Genomic DNA, 18162 nt, shown 5'->3' with positions numbered 1-18162 from the left:
CAGGAATGATTGTCAATTATGTCCTGTTGCAATAGAAATAATGGCAATTGCTGTAAGACCAACGAGTATGCATTTTTAATGTGGATTTTGCAATATCTTTTGGAATCAAATAGTTCCAGACAGATTTTGGGGTACAACTTACTCACAAAATTTTGAAATTAAAAGTATCTGAAAGATTAAACGCAAACATGAGGAATTCTGCAGATGCTGGAAATTCAAGCAACACACATCAAAGTTGCTGGTGAACGCAGCAGGCCAGGCAGCATCTCTAGGAAGAGGTATAGTGGATGTTTCGGGCCGAGACCCTTCGTCAGGACTAACTGAAAGAAGCATTAGTAAGAGCTAGCTAGCTCTTGACACCCATTACACCTGTTGGTGTTTAGAACAGCAATGAAGGCCCTCCGTTTGTCAGTCCTTGGCTGTCTTGGTCTTGGCCGTGTTCAGGGCTTTCTTCATTGCTTCTGCTGGGATTTCACTATTGTCAGCCATGCACGTCTCGGTTGGAGACCCAGTAATACGGTTGCACAATACTATTATAGAAGGATTCTTCATTGCTTTATTTGGCCAGTCAGGGTTGTTGCCCCTGAGCTGGAACCCCAGAGCCTTCCCATCCTATCTGAGATTCAGTCAGGAGTATGGGAGAATATGCTTCGCTTTCTTGGATACATGCAGGTCCAACAATTCTAAAGATGGTTGACACATCCTGGATAAAACTGTCTACTTTATCCATAAGACCATATAACCTTATACCCTTACTAATCAAGAACCTGTCACCCTCTGCTTTAAATATGACAAATGACTTATCAGTATTACTTCCATCTGTGGCGCACAGAACCATCTGCAAAATGTACTGTAGTTACCTATGCAGACTTCTTCAATAGCACCTTCCCGACTTTCGACTTCTGAGAAGGATTATGTCTTTGGATGCATGGGAGTCTTGCATGTTCCTCTGCAAGTTGCATGCGTCCTGACTTGGAAATGCATTGATATTCCTCCACTGCTGGTTCTCCATATAGGAACTCATGGCAGACAATAATTGTGGGAATACAGTACTTCCAGCAGGAATGCATCAGTGCAAGGTTGTAATCACTGCTGCTTTCTGCTGTCAGCAGTAGTACCCAGTTCCAGAAAAATGAATATTTAAAATATGTCAGCATGATCAGTGCAATATTTGTCCTAAACTTCCTGAGAGCCTGCCCGCTTTAATTCCAGATTAAAGTGCACCGACTCTCAAGACATTTAGGCTTGATGATTTAACTGAATGGTCCATGAATGTTTCAGATGGTCATTCTGGCCCATCAATTCTGAACCACTGTTTTATCTCCTGAAGGAAAATGCACGTGGTCACAGCATCAAAACAGAAACCGAAGTAGTTCATTACTGCATTGCTGTGAAATAACCTCAGTGACGCTGTACCTGCAGGATAGTCTGAAGTCAAAAATAGAAAAGAGACTGGTTAAATTCATCTGAAGGAGAATGAAGACAATTTTTTTTAAATGGCTTTTTGTCAGAGAAAAAGAAATTTGGAATGTGGAATGCCATGGTCAATTGTGGAATTTGAGCAATGTTTTCAATATTAAGGAATTGGGAGTTTTAAGTATATGGGTGTTGGAATTGAGCCAAATGAACAAGATTTGTGAGCTTTTCATTGAAGTTGTGTGGCTAATATGGGCGAAGATAGAATCAAAACAACATTACCACATTTTGTTACAATACTATATAACTGAGTGTGATTGCTAATTTGCATCAATAGAGGGTACAAATTGAAAGTGACCTTTTTACCAGATTTGTGTCCTGATGCAAGGTTTTGGCCTGAAGCGTCAACTGTTCATTTCATTCCATAGATGCTGCCTGACCTGCTGAGTTTCTCCAGATTTTTGTATGTGTTGCACCAGGTTTGTGAGTAGTTGCAGGGAGCCTGATAACCAAGCTACTGTTGAAAGATGGTGTATGTTTGCTATTAGGCCTGGATATTTAGTGCCTAATTTGATTTATAATAGTGGTAAGGTTGGTAAATTGGAGAAGCTGTTTAATACAATAGAGGTCTTAATTGTGTTCTGGTTGTATTAATGATTTCTTGCTTTTCAGGTGCAGTACAGTGACTGCATGGAGCATGGAGTTCCCTTTGAACTGTGAGTTGATATTTAACATTTTAATAAATGTTGCAATAAAAGTTAAACCTATTGAACAATTCAATTTTGTGTTAACCATGCCAATCCTTAGCAGAAACAACATCTAATATTAAAGATTAGCTTTATTTGTTATGTGTATGTTGAAATGTACTGTGAAATGCATTATTTGCATCAACGACCAACATAGTCCTGAGGATGTGCTGGTGACAGCCCACAAGTGTCATCGTGCTTCTGGTGCCAACATAGCATGTCCACAACTTACTAACCCTGACCTGTGTGTCTTTGGAATGTGGGAGGGGACGGGAGCACCTGGAGGAACGAGGAGAACATACAAAATCCTTAGAGATGGCAGTGTGAATTGAATCACCATGCCGTCCTTCTGGGAGAGTCCTGATGTTTTCTGCTTCTCTCCTTCTCGAAACCCTGTGATTATTTCTTGCACTACACATGCAAAAAAAAAAGTTGGTCCCAACTGGGGCAACCAGGGTATTGCAGGGCTGGGGGTATGTTGGGAGCGTTGTGTGGAGGAAAGTAGAACTTTGCTTGTTTTGTTAACTGCTGATAAACATGGGTGTATATTAATTTTAAGTATAGAACCACTGGGCAAAACTGGGGGACCTCTCCAAGTGCTAGATCAGCCAGCTTAACACTCGAGTGATTTGGTTGAGGTGTAGGGAATGTAATGTGGCTTCAGTCCATGCAAAGGTGATAGTTAAGGGAACAGGAAATTGCAAGGAAGGTTGCTTTTTAATGATAGATAAACACCCATGTCCTTGTACATTGAAATTATCTTATTTTTCCAAGGTTTTGCATATGCTCAATTTCTTTAAATGATTTTTAAAGGATGTGATTGTACTAGCTTCAGTGGACACTGAAGTATATTTTCATTTGCTTTTCAGGGATATGGAACACTGTGAAAAATTTGAAATCTCTGAAAACAATGTGAATAGAGGTCCAGAAAAAATCCGACCGGAATGCTTTGAGCTATTGCGGGTGCTAGGCAAAGGTGGTTACGGGAAGGTAAGACTTTTCTCAATTTATTTTTCCTTGCCCATGTCTGATCAGATGGAGAATTTATGCCCTGCTGGTTGTAGTAACATGGCATTTGTTATGATTGAATTATTTTTCCCTTGTTACTTTTGGTAGACAATACTACCTAATCCTGTTTTTCAGATTCAAAGTACAATTATTATCAAAGTATGTTTTCAATATGCAACCTTGAGATTCGTCTCCTTACAGGCAGCCACAAAACAAAGAAAGCCAATAGAACCCATTTAAAAAAAAAGAGGCCGTCAAACACCCAGTGTGGAGAAGAAAAAGAATTTGCAAACAATAAAAATAAGCCAGTAACTTTCAAACCAGAAGATCACAAAAGTGAATCTGCGGCCGCAAAACCAATCATCATTGCAGCCACTCCAGGAGCCTGTTTGTTGCAGACGCCAGCCTCGGTTCAGCATCAGAGATGAGTAAACCTCACTGAGCTGAATGTTGGCCTGTCCCCTGTCTCTGGCCCTGAAACCCTGACCGTTTCATTCTGGCCTGATGCTCAAATCAGCCAAATAATGGGCCATTCCTTGCTGTTGGACCTGGGCCCTGCCACTTTGTTATGCTTCAATTGTTATAAAAGTTAACATTGAGTTCTCGAACTTCGGGTAGTGTCCCACCCCCTTCACCACTCCCCATTCTCTTTTCCCCCTCTCTCACTTTATTTCCTTACCTGCCTATCACCTCCCTTTGGTGCTCCTCCTCCTTTTCTTCCTTCCATGGCCTTCTATCCTGTCCTATCAGAAACCTCCTTCTCCAGCCCTGCATCTGTTTCACCAATCAACTTCCCAGCTCTTTACTTCACCCCTTCCCCCATCTCCTGGTTTCACCTCTCACCTTGTGTTTCTTCCTCCCCCCCCCCCACTTTCTAACTCTGACTCCTCATCTTTTTTCTCTAGTCCCGATCTCTTGACCTGAAACGTCGACTGTACTCTTTTCCATTGATGCTGCCCATCCTGCTGAGTTCCTCCAGCATTTTGTGTGTGTTGCTTGGATTTCCAGCATCTACAGATTTTTTCTTGTTTGTGATTTAAAAAAATTCCTTTATTCAGCTCAATACTCCTTATTATCTACATTTTTTGCTCGTACATGGCTGGGTCAATATTGACCAGAAAACTAGTATTGACAAGTGTTCAGATATGGAGCCAAGAGTGTTTTTCCTATTCATTCAAGGGATATGAACATTTAGTTGCCCATCCCTACTTTTCTTTGCGAAGGTGGTGGTGAGCTGCCTTGAACTCTGTTGTCCTTGATGTTGGTATGCCAACAATGCTACAGTGGAGAGAGTTGCATCCAGTGATAGTGAAGGGACTGCAGTATATTTCCAAGACGGGATGATGTGTGCTTGGAGAACAACCTCCAGGCATTGGTGTTTCCATGATTTTGCTGCCTTTGTCCATCTGGCTGTATGGGATTGGAAGGTGCTATCTGAGAAATCTTGGCGAGTTGCCTCAGTGCATCCCGTAGATAGTACAAACTGCTACCGCTGTGACAGTGGAGTGAGTGGACTGCTATGCCCTGTACAGTGTCGAGTTACTTGAGTGTTGGAGCTGCATTCACCAGAGCAAGTGGAGAGTGTTCCATCACATTCCTGACCTGAGCCCTTTAGATGGTGGACAGGCTTTATATGAGTTAGTTGCTGCAGGATTCCTAGCTTCCGACCTGCTCTTGTTGACAGAGTTTGTATTTGCCTACTCCAGTTCTGTTTTTGGTCAATGGTGACCCCAGCATATTGATAATGGAGAATTCAGTGGTAATGTTGGAGTGGTTTGGTAAATTCTGCAATACCAAAGGCTGAGAATATTTCTCTGTCTTTTCTTTGTGTGCTGAAAGCATGCAAGAGTGCTGCTCATTATTGAGATTTGCCTTTTGGGCTCGTTTGAAATGGTGGATTCTCATTTGGATAGAGAAGAAGGGAAGTGACACTTGCACTCCTTTGATTTTCGTGAGATTTAGATATCCCAAAATGCCGGCCGGTGGTGTAATGGCATCAGCACCGGACTTCGAGGCAAATGGTCCCGAGTTTGAATCTGGCTAGCTCCCTGCACACTTTCCATCTGTGCTGGTTTGAGCTTCAAGCTATCAACTCAGCCTTGTTTAAAAAAAAACAGTGGCAAAAAAAGCTGCCTGATGCGCCACAAGGCACGAGAAAGTACAATAACAGATGCCCCAAAATACTTCCCACTCAAGTAAGTACTTTGAAATTATTATTGTAATGTTAGAGATTTTGGAATACCCTCAAATTAGTAAAATTCTAATGATAGAATCATTTGATAAAGATGATAATTAATGGATTTTAACCAGGAGACTTGTAACTTCACAACTCTTCAAAGTACTGGCACCTGGCTCTCTAACAGTTAAGTAGGTTGTTAATACTGTATTGACGTCAACTTCCACCCCATTAGTCTTCACATTTAATAGATCACTCTCTAATTTCTTTCACCTTCAACGTGTATTTTTCCCAAGGAGACTTTGTAAAAGAGGATGGAGATACAGAACCTTGGATCCCACACCACCAAATTCAGAAACAGTTATTACCCTTCAAATATCAGGCTCCTGAATCAGTGTGGATAATTTCACTCACCTCAACACTGAAATGATTCAACAACCTTATAGAGTCACTCTCAAGGACTCTAAAGCTCATATTCACAATATTTATTTATCATGATCTTGTCCGTTAGTTTATTTATTTGAGATAAACCACAGAATAGGCCCTTCCTGCTCTTTGAGACACGCTGCCCAGCAATACCCCAATTTAATCTGAGCCGAATCATAGGGTTTTGTCTAACTGGCCCAAAAGATTTGCAGTATCTCAGCCACAATCATATTGAAAAGTGGAACTGATGACATCCTTGTATTTTCTTGTGTTTTTGTGCTGTATGTAGATTTCCTTTCCCGTAAAAGTGCCTTGAGTGCTCCTTCCATATGTGCTGCTTCCAGCTCAGCATACCATATTCAGTGCTCACCACATCAGTGGAACTAAACAGATAGAGTAATGGTTTTACAGAGCACGTCTCTACCATCTGCAGAGGTGACCCTGAGTTTGTAGTTACTTCTCACTCTTTTGACCAATTCGCTGTCCTAGTGCAGCCCAGTGTAAACTTGCTGAGCAGCATTCCATCTCCCAACTTGTAGCCCTCAGCACTCGATATTGAAATCAGCAACTTCAGATAATTAGCCTTTTTGGTTGGTATCAGAACTCTATGGCACTGATGAATGGTCATTAACTTTAACCTTATTTTTCTCTTCTCACAGATGCCACCTGATCTTGAGTATTTCATGCACTTTCTGTTTTTATTTCAGATTTCCAACATCTACGGTGTTTCTTCTAATCTTGCAGATCCTGTCTTTTAAGACCGTAAGACATGGGAGCAGAGTTGGCCTATTCGGCCTTTCAAGTCTGCTCTGCATTTTCATCCCTTTTCTATCTACATCTCCAGGCAGATCATCTGTGAACAACAGACTTTCACCACCCTCTGAGCGAGTGACATCGCTACAATTTGTAACATTTAGCTTGGTCTCCACCCTATTACAGGCATTCTTTACCCCTTTGGAATTTAAAACATTTGATTTTATGGCTCTTATCTATCTCAATTAAATGTCATTGACCTGAGCCAGTAATTGCTTCTCTTTCCAGCATAGCTTTTTAATGTTTAATGTTTTAATTGATAAAGATATTGGCGGGCTGTGTGAACTATTCCCTAAGACGATTCAACTTTCAAGCTGAACTCTTTCACTTTTCCTGAATATTTTTTTAATGGATGTTTCATTAGTGGATGCAGTGAGAAACCCAACAGGCATGGCATTAATCAGTTATACAAATGGTAAATATTCCTAGAAATCTGGGGCAAGTCATTTAAGCAATCACGGAACATCCAGTGTATGCTTACACTGAATTCTTTAAAGCAAACTCTGTGCCTTGAGTCCTTCTGTTCCCTGTTTTTGCTCTGTCATTACGGTTATTGTCAACATGTGGGCATGTGAAGTGTTGACACTTACCAGCTAATCTCTGCTGTCCTTGGACTGCACCTGGTGTCTGTTTAAAAAGAACTAATAATTAGCAGGGATCTGGGACCAAGTAACTTCTCGTATGAGGCAAAGGAAGATGTTAATTGGGAGTTACGGATGTTATGGCTGGGAGTGATATCTCAGTTCACTACCAAATTAGTTTAAATTAATTTAATGCAATGTTTGGGTACTGTAGCCAGAAAAAAATATATGCATCTGAGCTCTTGTTTGCAGCAAAGGTTAATGAGATGTGCAAGATATATTAGTGGGACTGTTGGAAAATATTCTGAAGCAGCACAGCCATAGACATTACCCGGGGCGCTGGAGGAACTCAGCAGGTCCGGCAGCATCCGTGGAAACGAACAGTCAATGTTTTGCACCGAGACGTTGGCTGTTCGTTTCCATGGATGCTGCCCGACCTGCTGAGTTCCTCTAGTGTGTTGTGTGTGTGTGTTGCTTTGACCCCAGCAAATTTTATGTTTGGCAGTAGCATGAAAATACCTTTTCAATCAGAAACTGCAAAGCATGCCTAAAGTTTATTGATAAGGGGTAAGAGAGGAATTTAATGAATGAAGATTATTAATGAAAAGGATCAGGTGAATAAAGGGCTGTCAAACCCTCTGGATTTGATGGTTTTCTATTTTATGGTTACGAGTTGCAGCAGTGATAATGGAAGAGAAAAGCAATGTTATTTAATTGACGTGAAGTCATTGACTGTCAGTGTTTGGAGAAATCTGATGTCCTTGTACAAGTACAAAGTTACTTGATTCACCCACAATAATTTGCGTTGGTGTATGTTTTGATGTACATATGATAAATGGATTTGAATCTTGACTTAAATCTTGAGGGAAATACTGGCGTTTATTGCAAGCAGTTTGGACCACTGGAATAAATAAGTATTGTTGCAATAATGCAAGGCCACTTTGTAAATTTTTGATCTCTTATTTAAAGAAGCTTATACTAAGATGTAGTGCAGTAAGGGCTTGTTTTCTTGATTTTTCATGTCCTATGAGAAAAGATTGAATAGAGTGTACTGGTTTGGAAGAATGAAGTGATTTGACCGGATAGATACACTCATATGATTTCCCCTCCTGAGGTTGTCTGGAAGTAGTGGCTGAAATCTGTGGATAAGGAGTTGAGATGAGAGATACCTAAATCTTTGGCAGTTCATTAAGCTTTTCCAAAGCTGCAAGAATGTGGAAGAATTGAGAGTTATGGGGATTGGAAAGCAAAATTGACTGACTGACCATGACGTTGTTGACTGGGAGATGAGATTTGACAGGTCATCTGGTTTTCTTTTGTTTCCTTCACTTTCAATGTGGGCTTTTCATTTGGTTCACTGTTTCAAAGGCTGCTTGCACTTTGTGGTGATCATGGGCAGAATGGGCAGGATTCTCGCAAAGTGTTTAGGTGCTACCCTTTTCTTACTGTTGTACATAACGAATATTTTTCATTGCAGATCACCAAATGGTGACAGGACTATGAGTCCTGATGTTTTCTTAGACGCACTGAGCAGTACACATCCTGTTGAAATCTGCACACACAGCCTTTTCAATCAACTGGAACAACAATTCCTTATTGAGTCAATATTCTGTTTATTTAAACTCATCATCAAGCGGTGTTGACTTTTTAACAGATGAAAGGCTGTTCAAAGAGGAAATTTGACTTGAGCATGTCCTTTCACAGTGCCTTTTGGCAAGTGGGGAGCATCTGAGCATGGATCTTGAGTGCTAGAGGAGTGTACAAAGACACATCTACCCTTATTTATTTAAATAAATATGTTTACAATTATATAATTTTTCATTGTAGTTTATAGATTTTGGTCTTGCACTCTCCTGCTGTCACAAAACAACAGATTTCACGACAATGTCAGTGATAAACCCGATTCTGATATAAAGAAGAGTTCAATTTTGCCTCTCTTCAGTTCTCTCCATCATCAGCAAGTGATGGAAGGTGGTGATAACCTAACGAGAAGCAAGGACATAAGATATAAACATTTTCTAGCATTATACTCTTTACTAATTCCCTTAATGTCTAGAGATCTTATTCGTGCTTTGAAAGAACAATGTCTGAGTCTGTTTGCCGAGCTTGGCAGTTAGCTTGTAGATGTTTCACCATCAGCCGAGGTGACGTCCTCAGTGCGCAGTTGTTGGTGTTTCTCTCTGGGAGTATTTGCATTTATATAGCCCCCATTTGCTTGCCTTGGTCCTGATTGGCTATCCCTCCAATTGACCTTTGAATTCTATTGGCTCGCAATATGGGAACACAAACTGGTGGTATGGAGACATGATCCACTGTCGCTGATCTTGGTACGTGAAGACCAAGAAGGACACCTCTTTAACTGGGGCAATGCAGAGGTTCTGGTGCAGGCATGAGAATCTTTAGAAGCATGGTTCTGTTCTGATTACTCTGTAAACAAACATACCAAAATAGATGTCATCTACAAACTCCCAAGAGCTAAAGAAAGATGAGACAATAGAATTCAAAGGTCAGCTGCAGGGGTAGCCAGTCAGGACAGAGGCAAGTGAATGGGGATCTATATAAATGTGAACACTCCCAAAGAGAAACACTAATAACTGTGCACTGAAGATGTCACATTGACTGGTGATGAAATGTCTGCAAACTAATTGTCAAGCTTGGCAAACACTGCAACATCAAATGCCTCAACCCGAGCTACCAATATTCACCACCATCCAAAATGTCTGAGTCTCTTTAGCACTCTGTGGTAGAGGACCCTAAAGCGTTACGTTCTAAAAAAATTTCCTCCAGCTATCTGTCCTCTGGCACTTTCTGAAGCTGCCATCTGAACTTAGACTCTTCAGCCAGGGAAAACATCCATCCTGCCAAGCATTTTAGGAATCTTGTATGTTTTGGTGAGACCTTTCAATCTTTTCAAATCTAGAGACTGCAGTTGCAGTCTATTCAATCTCTTGTCATTTGACAAAGCTGTCTAATGAATCTTTAGTGTGCTGCCTTTTCTGACAAATGTATAGTATCCTTTCTTTGTGGTGAGGAGAGCAAAACACCAAGTCTCACAATGTCGTAGGCAAACTTGATTATGTACCATTTGGCCCCTTCAACACAATTATTTTTATAGATTGTGAATCATTGTGGTGCCCCAATAGTCTCAGCCTGCCAGTCAGGCAATGTGTTTATTCCTAAACATTTTTTTTCCAACCTGATAACCAACTCTAAATCCATGTTAACATTTTACTCTAGTTATATGTGTTTTTTACTGGTTGGCGAACCTCTGGGATCTTACCGGTTTTTTTTTGAGACAATTAAAAATATCCCACATCCACTAATTCCTTGTCAATTCTGCTAGTTATCTCCTCAGTAAAGCACTAGCAGATTACTCAAACATTATTTAAATTTTATAAATTGTACTGATTTGGATTTTATAAAACATTCTATTAAAAAATCATCTCAAAGTCTATTATTTTCAAGGTGGTTCTGTTATTACATCCTTTGTTACAAAATTCAGTATTTTCCCTGCTGCTGAAATCAAGCAGGTGGTTGATGGCTTCCTTGTTTTGTTTTCTCTTTTCTGTTTGTAATAGAGTCACATTTGAAACTATAACTTCAAGGTGTTTTTTTGGAATTTCTTGATATTTGAATGAGATAAATATATTTAAATCTTTTTCCCTCCATTGGTTGAGGTCTGAAATCAGGTACTGATCTACTTTTGGAATTCTGTACTGGGCCAAATGTGATTTTTGAGAGTAAGATGAGAAACTTTTCTCTGGATTGCAGGTTTTCCAAGTGAGGAAGGTATCGGGTGCATATACAGGAAAGATATTTGCCATGAAAGTGCTAAAGAAGGTAATGTATACAATCTTTAAACTCCTATTTTGTATCCTGAGCCCAGAGTCATTGTTCATTTTAATTGCTGTATTTTTTTTCACGTTTCTGTAATTAATGTCTTTGGACCTATCTCCGAACCAGAACTAATTTGTCACCTAACCCTGATTCCTTTTAATGATTTCAAATTGTCTTTTAAAATAACTGATATTCATGACTTGTCAGATTAACTCTGTACATTATATGTCAGTGCTGCCTGAGACAAATCTGTTATAAAGGTTAGCTAGAAATAATATTTCCAAAAATAGTCTGTGACGTCAATAAAAAAAAAAGTGCAGGAAGCTCTCTGAGCACTTTGTCAGGGCGTTTGCCCTCATGTTAGTTGTCACTAAAGTTGCCAGATGAGAAAATTGGAGAGTTTGCTATGTATGAAAAACTGGCTCTGTAAACTTAATGTCAGAACTTGTTCAAGTAGTTCTTGGATAAGCACATTATTACCTAGATGGTAGCAGAAAATTATAACTGGACTTGGTCAAGCGAGTGGCTCAAATTGTGGCAGATCAAGTTTCATCTTGGGCTGTGTACAGATCCAATATAGATCTAAAGTATTTTCTAAGTGATGAGAAACTCAGAACTTCACACATTCAGAGCGATTTGGAATATCATGTAAACCTATTCCAAAAGTCAGTTTGTAAATTTTTCCAAAGTATTGGTGTTATTTCGTAAAACAAAGAAAAGGTGCCATGTTCTGTTTTGGTTATCACTCAAGATGTATTTGCCTTTTTACTAGGTATAGCACCAGATTCATTGGAACAGTACCAGGGCTTTTGAGGATTTTGTTAGGGTTAAGCTGGATTTGCGTTCCCTATGTTTAGCGGTCTGAGGGAGCCTGAGCTTCTTAATGTTGTAAAATGCATTTGGCAGTGAGGATCTTTACTGGGGAAATCCAAGAAGCACAATCAATCTCAAAGTTAGGCAATTCAAGAAAGGAATCAAAATATACTCTTTACCTTTCACACCCAAAGACCCGAGAGAAATTGTGCATTTTCGAGATTATTTTTATTAGATGCAGTTGTTGTACAGATTTGATTTTAAGAATTAGGTTTGGAGCTGATTTGCCTTCCGCTTTGTTCTCTATGATAGCATCCTGGAGATGAAAAGTGCAATGTGGAAAACAATCATTCTTATAAGTGAAAAGTACAGTCATCTGTGTTTTCTTTCCAACGGTTTTAAAGTTGCCTATGGGATGGATGCGGGAGTGGCAGGGTAGAGATGCATCTGTACTAAGGGAGGTGTAAGGCACTCCTTCCTTCCACTAGCCTGCAAGTCATCCTTGGACAAGGTGCAGCACCTGCTTAGCTCCCAATCAGGGTTATGGGAAACCATGGGAGCTGGTAGTTGTATTGGAGGGGTCGTGACTGTCACGTGACAGCACTGCCCATTACCTGGTCGAAAGACTTGCCACCTGCCAATCAAGGTTTGACCCCTTCTCGCCCATCAATGCACACCTAACCATTGGCCCCTTTAATTAGCCTTGTACCTGGCCTCAGGCAATTGGCCTTTCTGTGAATCACCTGGGTGGGACCCTGCAGCTGTGCTGCACTATAAAGGGTGCCTTCCTCTTTGCCGTCCAAGGGATCACCCTGCTTCACTCTAGGCTGAGAAATGTGGAACAGTGCTGGAGAAATTATTGGTGAGTTGTGCATTGAATAGGGTTGGGAGCATTGGTTATTGTCCCTAAAAGCAGAGAGCTGTGCCTACACAGAGTCAAGGGGTGGCAGGTATCGTATTGACTTTTCCCTTGGTTATGTGTGTGTGTATTTTGTCCCCATTCGATTTTCCCATGTTCGTTGTTAATTGTCTGTGTGTGTTTTATTGCTGATCCGACTACTGTAAATTGTGCATGTGTGGGTGTTGCTATTTTCCCCACATTTGCCTTCTGTAAATAAAATCCTTTACACCAAGACTGTGACCAGACTCCTCGTCTTTGAGACCTACCGAATCTGTTTCCTCACTTGCAACAGTAGTGGATGGTCGTACGAGCAGCTGGTACATTTCACAAGTCCTGGTTATGCGATCACTGACTTCAGGCGGACAATCTCTGAAGAGTATTGGTAATGAAGAGTATTGATAACCCATCTTGTGAAAACACTGCCCAGAAGAAGGCAATGGCAAACCACTACTGTAGAAAAATTTGCCAGGAACAATCATGGTCATGAGACCTTATACACCCACATCATATGACATGCCACATAATGATACTGGTAGAACTGCATTGAGGTCCCGTCGTTTTTGCCTGTTTCAAGTAAGTATGTATTCATTATTGGATTTGTGATAACATCTTGCTGATGATCAATGTAGTTGCACGTCAAGGATGCATGCTTAACCCACTTTTCTATTCTTGCTACACTCATGGTTGTGTGGCTAGGCATAGGTCAAATGCCATTTATAAATTTGTTGATTATACCACTGTTGGTAGAGTCTCAGATGGCGACAAAGTGTACAGGAGCGAAATAGATAGGCTTGTCGGGTGCTGTCAGCAAGACCGAGAAACTGTGGACTTCAGGAGGAAGTTGGGCAAACTACAGGAACCTGAAGACTTGCACTCAATATTTTAGGAATAGCTTCCCCTCTGCCTTCAGATTTATGAACGGTCTATGAAACCATTAACAAAACCTCACCGTTCCTCTTTTGCACATATTTATCTCTTTTTGTTATAACCTAGTAATTTGTTTCCTGCCACAAAACAACACATTTCGAAACCAAAATCAGTGGCAATAAATCTGATACTGATTCTTGACCAAGAGCAGCCGACTATGGAACTTATCTCTGCTATACCGTTGATGGTGTGTGCTGCCATACGACAGTAGAGTGCAGGAGTCCTGGCCTACATGTTCGGTGGTCCAGGACATTGGATATGTTCTTATTCAACGTCGTTCACCCATTGCTCCACTTGGTATGCTGAATAATGCATTTATGCTGCTGTTGGGAGAAGTCGAACAGGAGAATTTCTGTTATACTTTAAAGCTAATACTCTTACCTGTATTGTGAATCTCTGCAAGCCACTGGGGAAGTCAAAGGCCCAGTATCTGAGTCCAGGTGCGCGAAGGGTGGGGTTGCTGAAGATGCTATGTCCTGGGGTGGAGGACTATGTATATGTATGTGTGGGAGGGAGGGAGGAATGGTGCTTGTTTTGCTTTTATTGTTTTGTTGCTTGTTGTGTTCTGCCACACATTGTGGGCATTCTGTGCTGGGGCCAGAATGTGTGGCAACACTTGCAGACTGACCCCAGCACACCCTCAGGTGTGATGGTCATTAATGCAAACAACACATTTCGCTCTTTTTCGATAAACACACAATAAATTTGAATCTTGATTTTGTATCTTATACACTGACAATAGAGTTCACAGAATGGAAAATCAAGAATTTAAACATTTGGATTTTAATCCTATTTACTTTTTTTAAGTGTATACTGCATGTTTATCTTTGTGAACAGATGCTCTAAGTTGATTTGTGTGCAATATCTTTTAAACTATATGGTTTCCCCATTTACCACTACAGAAAGTAGCAACTTGTGCTATTGATACAATGACTTGTGTGCTAACATGACTTGGAAATGAAGCGGTACCTTTGACTGCCACATAAAGCAAGTAGTACATTGAATTGCTGTGACCTATTCTGTACCTCAGTGCCATGGACCTGTTCCCACTTGCCATGGCAGTTACTTTATAACCTTTGTGACTGGCTGGCTACTTACGGCCAGCTTTCTGCTTCGGTTTCTTAGTAATGGAACTGAGACTATCCAGATAAATTTAATTTATAATGTTACAGTTGGTCTAGAGCCGACTTTAATCTTATCAGACTGTTGGATAGATAGATACTTTATTGATCCCAAAGGAAATTAGTGTCACAGCAGTATTACAAGTGCACAGATATACAAATATTAGAAGAGAAGAAAGAATTAAAAAAAAGTTACCTTCAACAATCTAACAGGAGGGTATCATCACTTCTCCTGCTATAGGTTAGCTCATTATAGAGCCTAATGACCAAGTATATGAATGACCTCACATAGCGCTCTTAGGAGCAGCGCAGTTGTCTTAGTCCATTCCTAAAAGTTCATCCAAAGTGGCATGCAGAGGATGAGTAATATTGTCCAGGATTGCCAGGAATTATTAGATCTAAACACTAGATCTAAATCCTGATTCCAATGTTGTGCTGCTTTTGCCAACAAACTTTTTGTTTTGCTTTGTCAGGCAATGATTGTTCGTAATGCAAAGGACACAGCCCATACTAAAGCGGAGCGCAGTATCTTGGAAGATGTCAAGCATCCATTCATCGTGGATCTGATGTACGCTTTCCAGACTGGGGGAAAGCTCTACCTCATCCTTGAATATCTCAGTGGTCAGTACCAGAATGGATTGCGACTTTAAAAAGTATTACCCACAGCACCGTATGCAGTATGATGTCAAGTACTCATATACTATTTATTATCTAGCCCCTGGCTCTATACACCCCAGTTTATTTCCATTGACTGTTTCAACCTATGGCTTGCTAGTGTGTCTCTAAATTCTCCCCTTCCTCTCCCCCCATCTCCCAAACAGGCTGCATCTGCCCTTTATCCTCCATGTGTTCTGGTTCCACCTATCACCTACCAACTCTTGTCTCACTCTTCTCTCTCACCTCTTTATACAGGCTTCTCCGTGTAGTCTCAGCCCTGATCTAAATATTAACCTTTCTTTGCCTCTACAGTGTATCCTGCTGAGTTTGTCCAGCCGATTTTTATTGCACCATATCAAGTTACCATGCTTGGTTACACCAGTTTGAATCATTGTCTGTTGAATCAATGTTTGTTGGAGAGGTGTGGTATTCTTACTTGATCTTAATAGTGTGGGCTGCATGAAAAATATCTCTGGTCATATTGGAGCCAATTGGTGATGACTCTTATTCTTTCTGCTTGAATCAATCCTAAAATAAATTAATAAATTCTCGTGTTTTATTTGTACAAACATTGGTGTTTCTAGGTCGACTTGTATTATCTAATCACTCTAAACAATTTAGGATTAATGGCCAGAAGGTGACTAAATTAAAAGATTAAACTGTCAGTAATAGTTTAAGTGTATGCCGTTTTCAGAGAGATATTAACAATGGTGTTCAATTGAGAGTACGGACAAGGATAGCAAATTGAATTAAGGACTGGTAAGTAAGGAATATTGAAGTAAGAGTCGTTTCTTTATTGCTAATGGGTTGTCCTTTAGGATTCAGTTTTTAAGTCAGTTTTATTTGTACATGTTTCATTGATTTGGAATAGGTCCAGGGGAGTGGTATGTTGGTTCTTGGGGATGGCTTGGAAGGAATTGATAAGATGGATGGTTGAATTGAAAGCTGGTAGATAAAATTCATTGACAGTGCTGTGATTATATAAGGGCAGTCATTATATAAATAGATTTAGAATATATATATAATCATTATGTGTCATTATATATTATGAAAGAGATAAGAATTGGGGGAACAGGGAGTAACACCTCACATAGTATTAAGGATGCCACCTTAAATTGAAAGGCCTGTTTGAAACAGCAAATGGACCAAGGAGTTATTAAAGCACTTGTACAGGCAAATCAGGCCTTTGAGCCTTCATGCCTCTTTACACAGGGAATGTGATAAGGTCTTTGGCTCCTTTATCCATAACTCTGCAATAGTTTTCTTCAGATATTTAATTTCCTTTTGAAAGCTGCAGTTGATAATACTTCCATTGCACTTTAAAGCAGCAAATTTTGGATCATGAGAACTGACTGCATGAGAGTTTATTTTTCATTGTAATTTCTAGTTGATTTTCATTTGGAGCTATTTCTTGACTGTTCACTGTTTAAATCTTTTAATTTCAAAAATTCAAGCAAATTAGACCCGAGAAAGCCTAGATCTCAAAGCAATAATCTCCATTCAATCCATGTAATTGAAATCCCTCATCCTGAAACCATTCTGCTAAAATTGCATATGGAGGGCCTTTGCATCGTCTTCTGCAGTAATTAGAATTGAACATTGTATGTTAGTTCTGACAAGATCAATGTTTTGTAATGACTCAGTGAAATATACTTTATTTTGTAAAATTGTAAGGATTCCTGGTGGTGTTAAGTCCTGAAGTATGCAAAAGTCATCTGACATAACATTTATTGCATTGGCTGAATTTTTGCCTCCTTCAACATCCGGCCAAAGTTACTTGGTGAAGATGCTACAATTGAGATGTAGTTCACTGGGTTTAAATCTGAGTCCTTGCATATCTGACACTGTTTCATGCAGAATGGTGCAATATCTTGAAGGATTTTAAAAACCTTTGCTTTGAATAAACATTTTTTATCAGTTGATGGGAATGTCTGAAAAGTGCTTCCTGGAATTAAGGGATATTGATTCTTGAAATGCATAAACTGATCGGCTGTAATTGTCATTCTGGACTTCTTAAAATTTGCCAGCCTGTTCCTCCACCCCACTCCACCCCACCCCACCCCACTCCACCCCCCCACTCCACCCCACCCCACCCCACCCCACCCCACTCCACCCCTCCACCCCACTCCACTCCACTCCACCCCACTCCACTCCACCCCACTCCACCCCACCCCACTCCACTCCACACCACCATTGTGCTCAATTGATGCCTGGTTTCCTCATTGGGTTATGTCATTGCAGGTGGAGAGCTCTTTATGCAGCTGGAAAGAGAAGGAATCTTCATGGAAGATACAGCTTGGTAAGTGGAGTGTGTCATGTGTAGAAATAGGCCATTTTCTCCAAGACCCAATCACATGTTCATCAAACACCTTCACCATCCTTGAACTTCCATGCTTTGCCATTCTCCAAGTGTTTCCAGGTTCAGTAGACCATTGACTCTTTCCTGAGTTCTCAGTTGAATTTACCATTGACCATCTTATATTTACTAACTCCATATTTGGGCTCCATCAAGTGTTGGGACAACTCTGTCTGCATCATTAGCAGGTCTGTCATGATCATTGTGTTTATTGGTGATTAAACCCATTCACTGAGATTGGCTTGCAGTCAGTGTAATATTTAAGCACAAGCATTTCAATGAAAAGACAATTGGGAGTAAGTCTAATTGACAATTTCAATAAACCACCTGAAATAAAGTTAAAATTAACGGCTCAAACTGAGTTCTCCAGAAATATATGATCTT

The 18162-nt window shown here is 40.3% G+C and overlaps 1 protein-coding gene across 2 annotated transcripts in view; it reads left to right on the top strand.

Moving 5' to 3' along the window:
* The window catches only part of LOC134336843 (ribosomal protein S6 kinase beta-1-like), an 81937-nt gene that overhangs the window by 14345 nt on the left and 49430 nt on the right, over nucleotides 1-18162 (top strand). For both annotated transcript variants that reach the window (XM_063031406.1, XM_063031407.1), the window contains exons 2-6: nucleotides 2089-2132; nucleotides 3032-3152; nucleotides 10938-11006; nucleotides 15239-15386; nucleotides 17664-17721. In XM_063031406.1, the coding sequence (XP_062887476.1) occupies nucleotides 2089-2132; nucleotides 3032-3152; nucleotides 10938-11006; nucleotides 15239-15386; nucleotides 17664-17721 (440 nt within the window). The remainder of the gene's footprint in view (nucleotides 1-2088; nucleotides 2133-3031; nucleotides 3153-10937; nucleotides 11007-15238; nucleotides 15387-17663; nucleotides 17722-18162) is intronic.

This window comes from Mobula hypostoma, chromosome 23 (assembly GCF_963921235.1).
Source record: "Mobula hypostoma chromosome 23, sMobHyp1.1, whole genome shotgun sequence".
Lineage (NCBI taxonomy): Eukaryota > Metazoa > Chordata > Chondrichthyes > Myliobatiformes > Myliobatidae > Mobula > Mobula hypostoma.
Note: the sequence above shows the minus strand (reverse complement) of the source record. Positions and strands in the feature narration are given on the sequence as shown.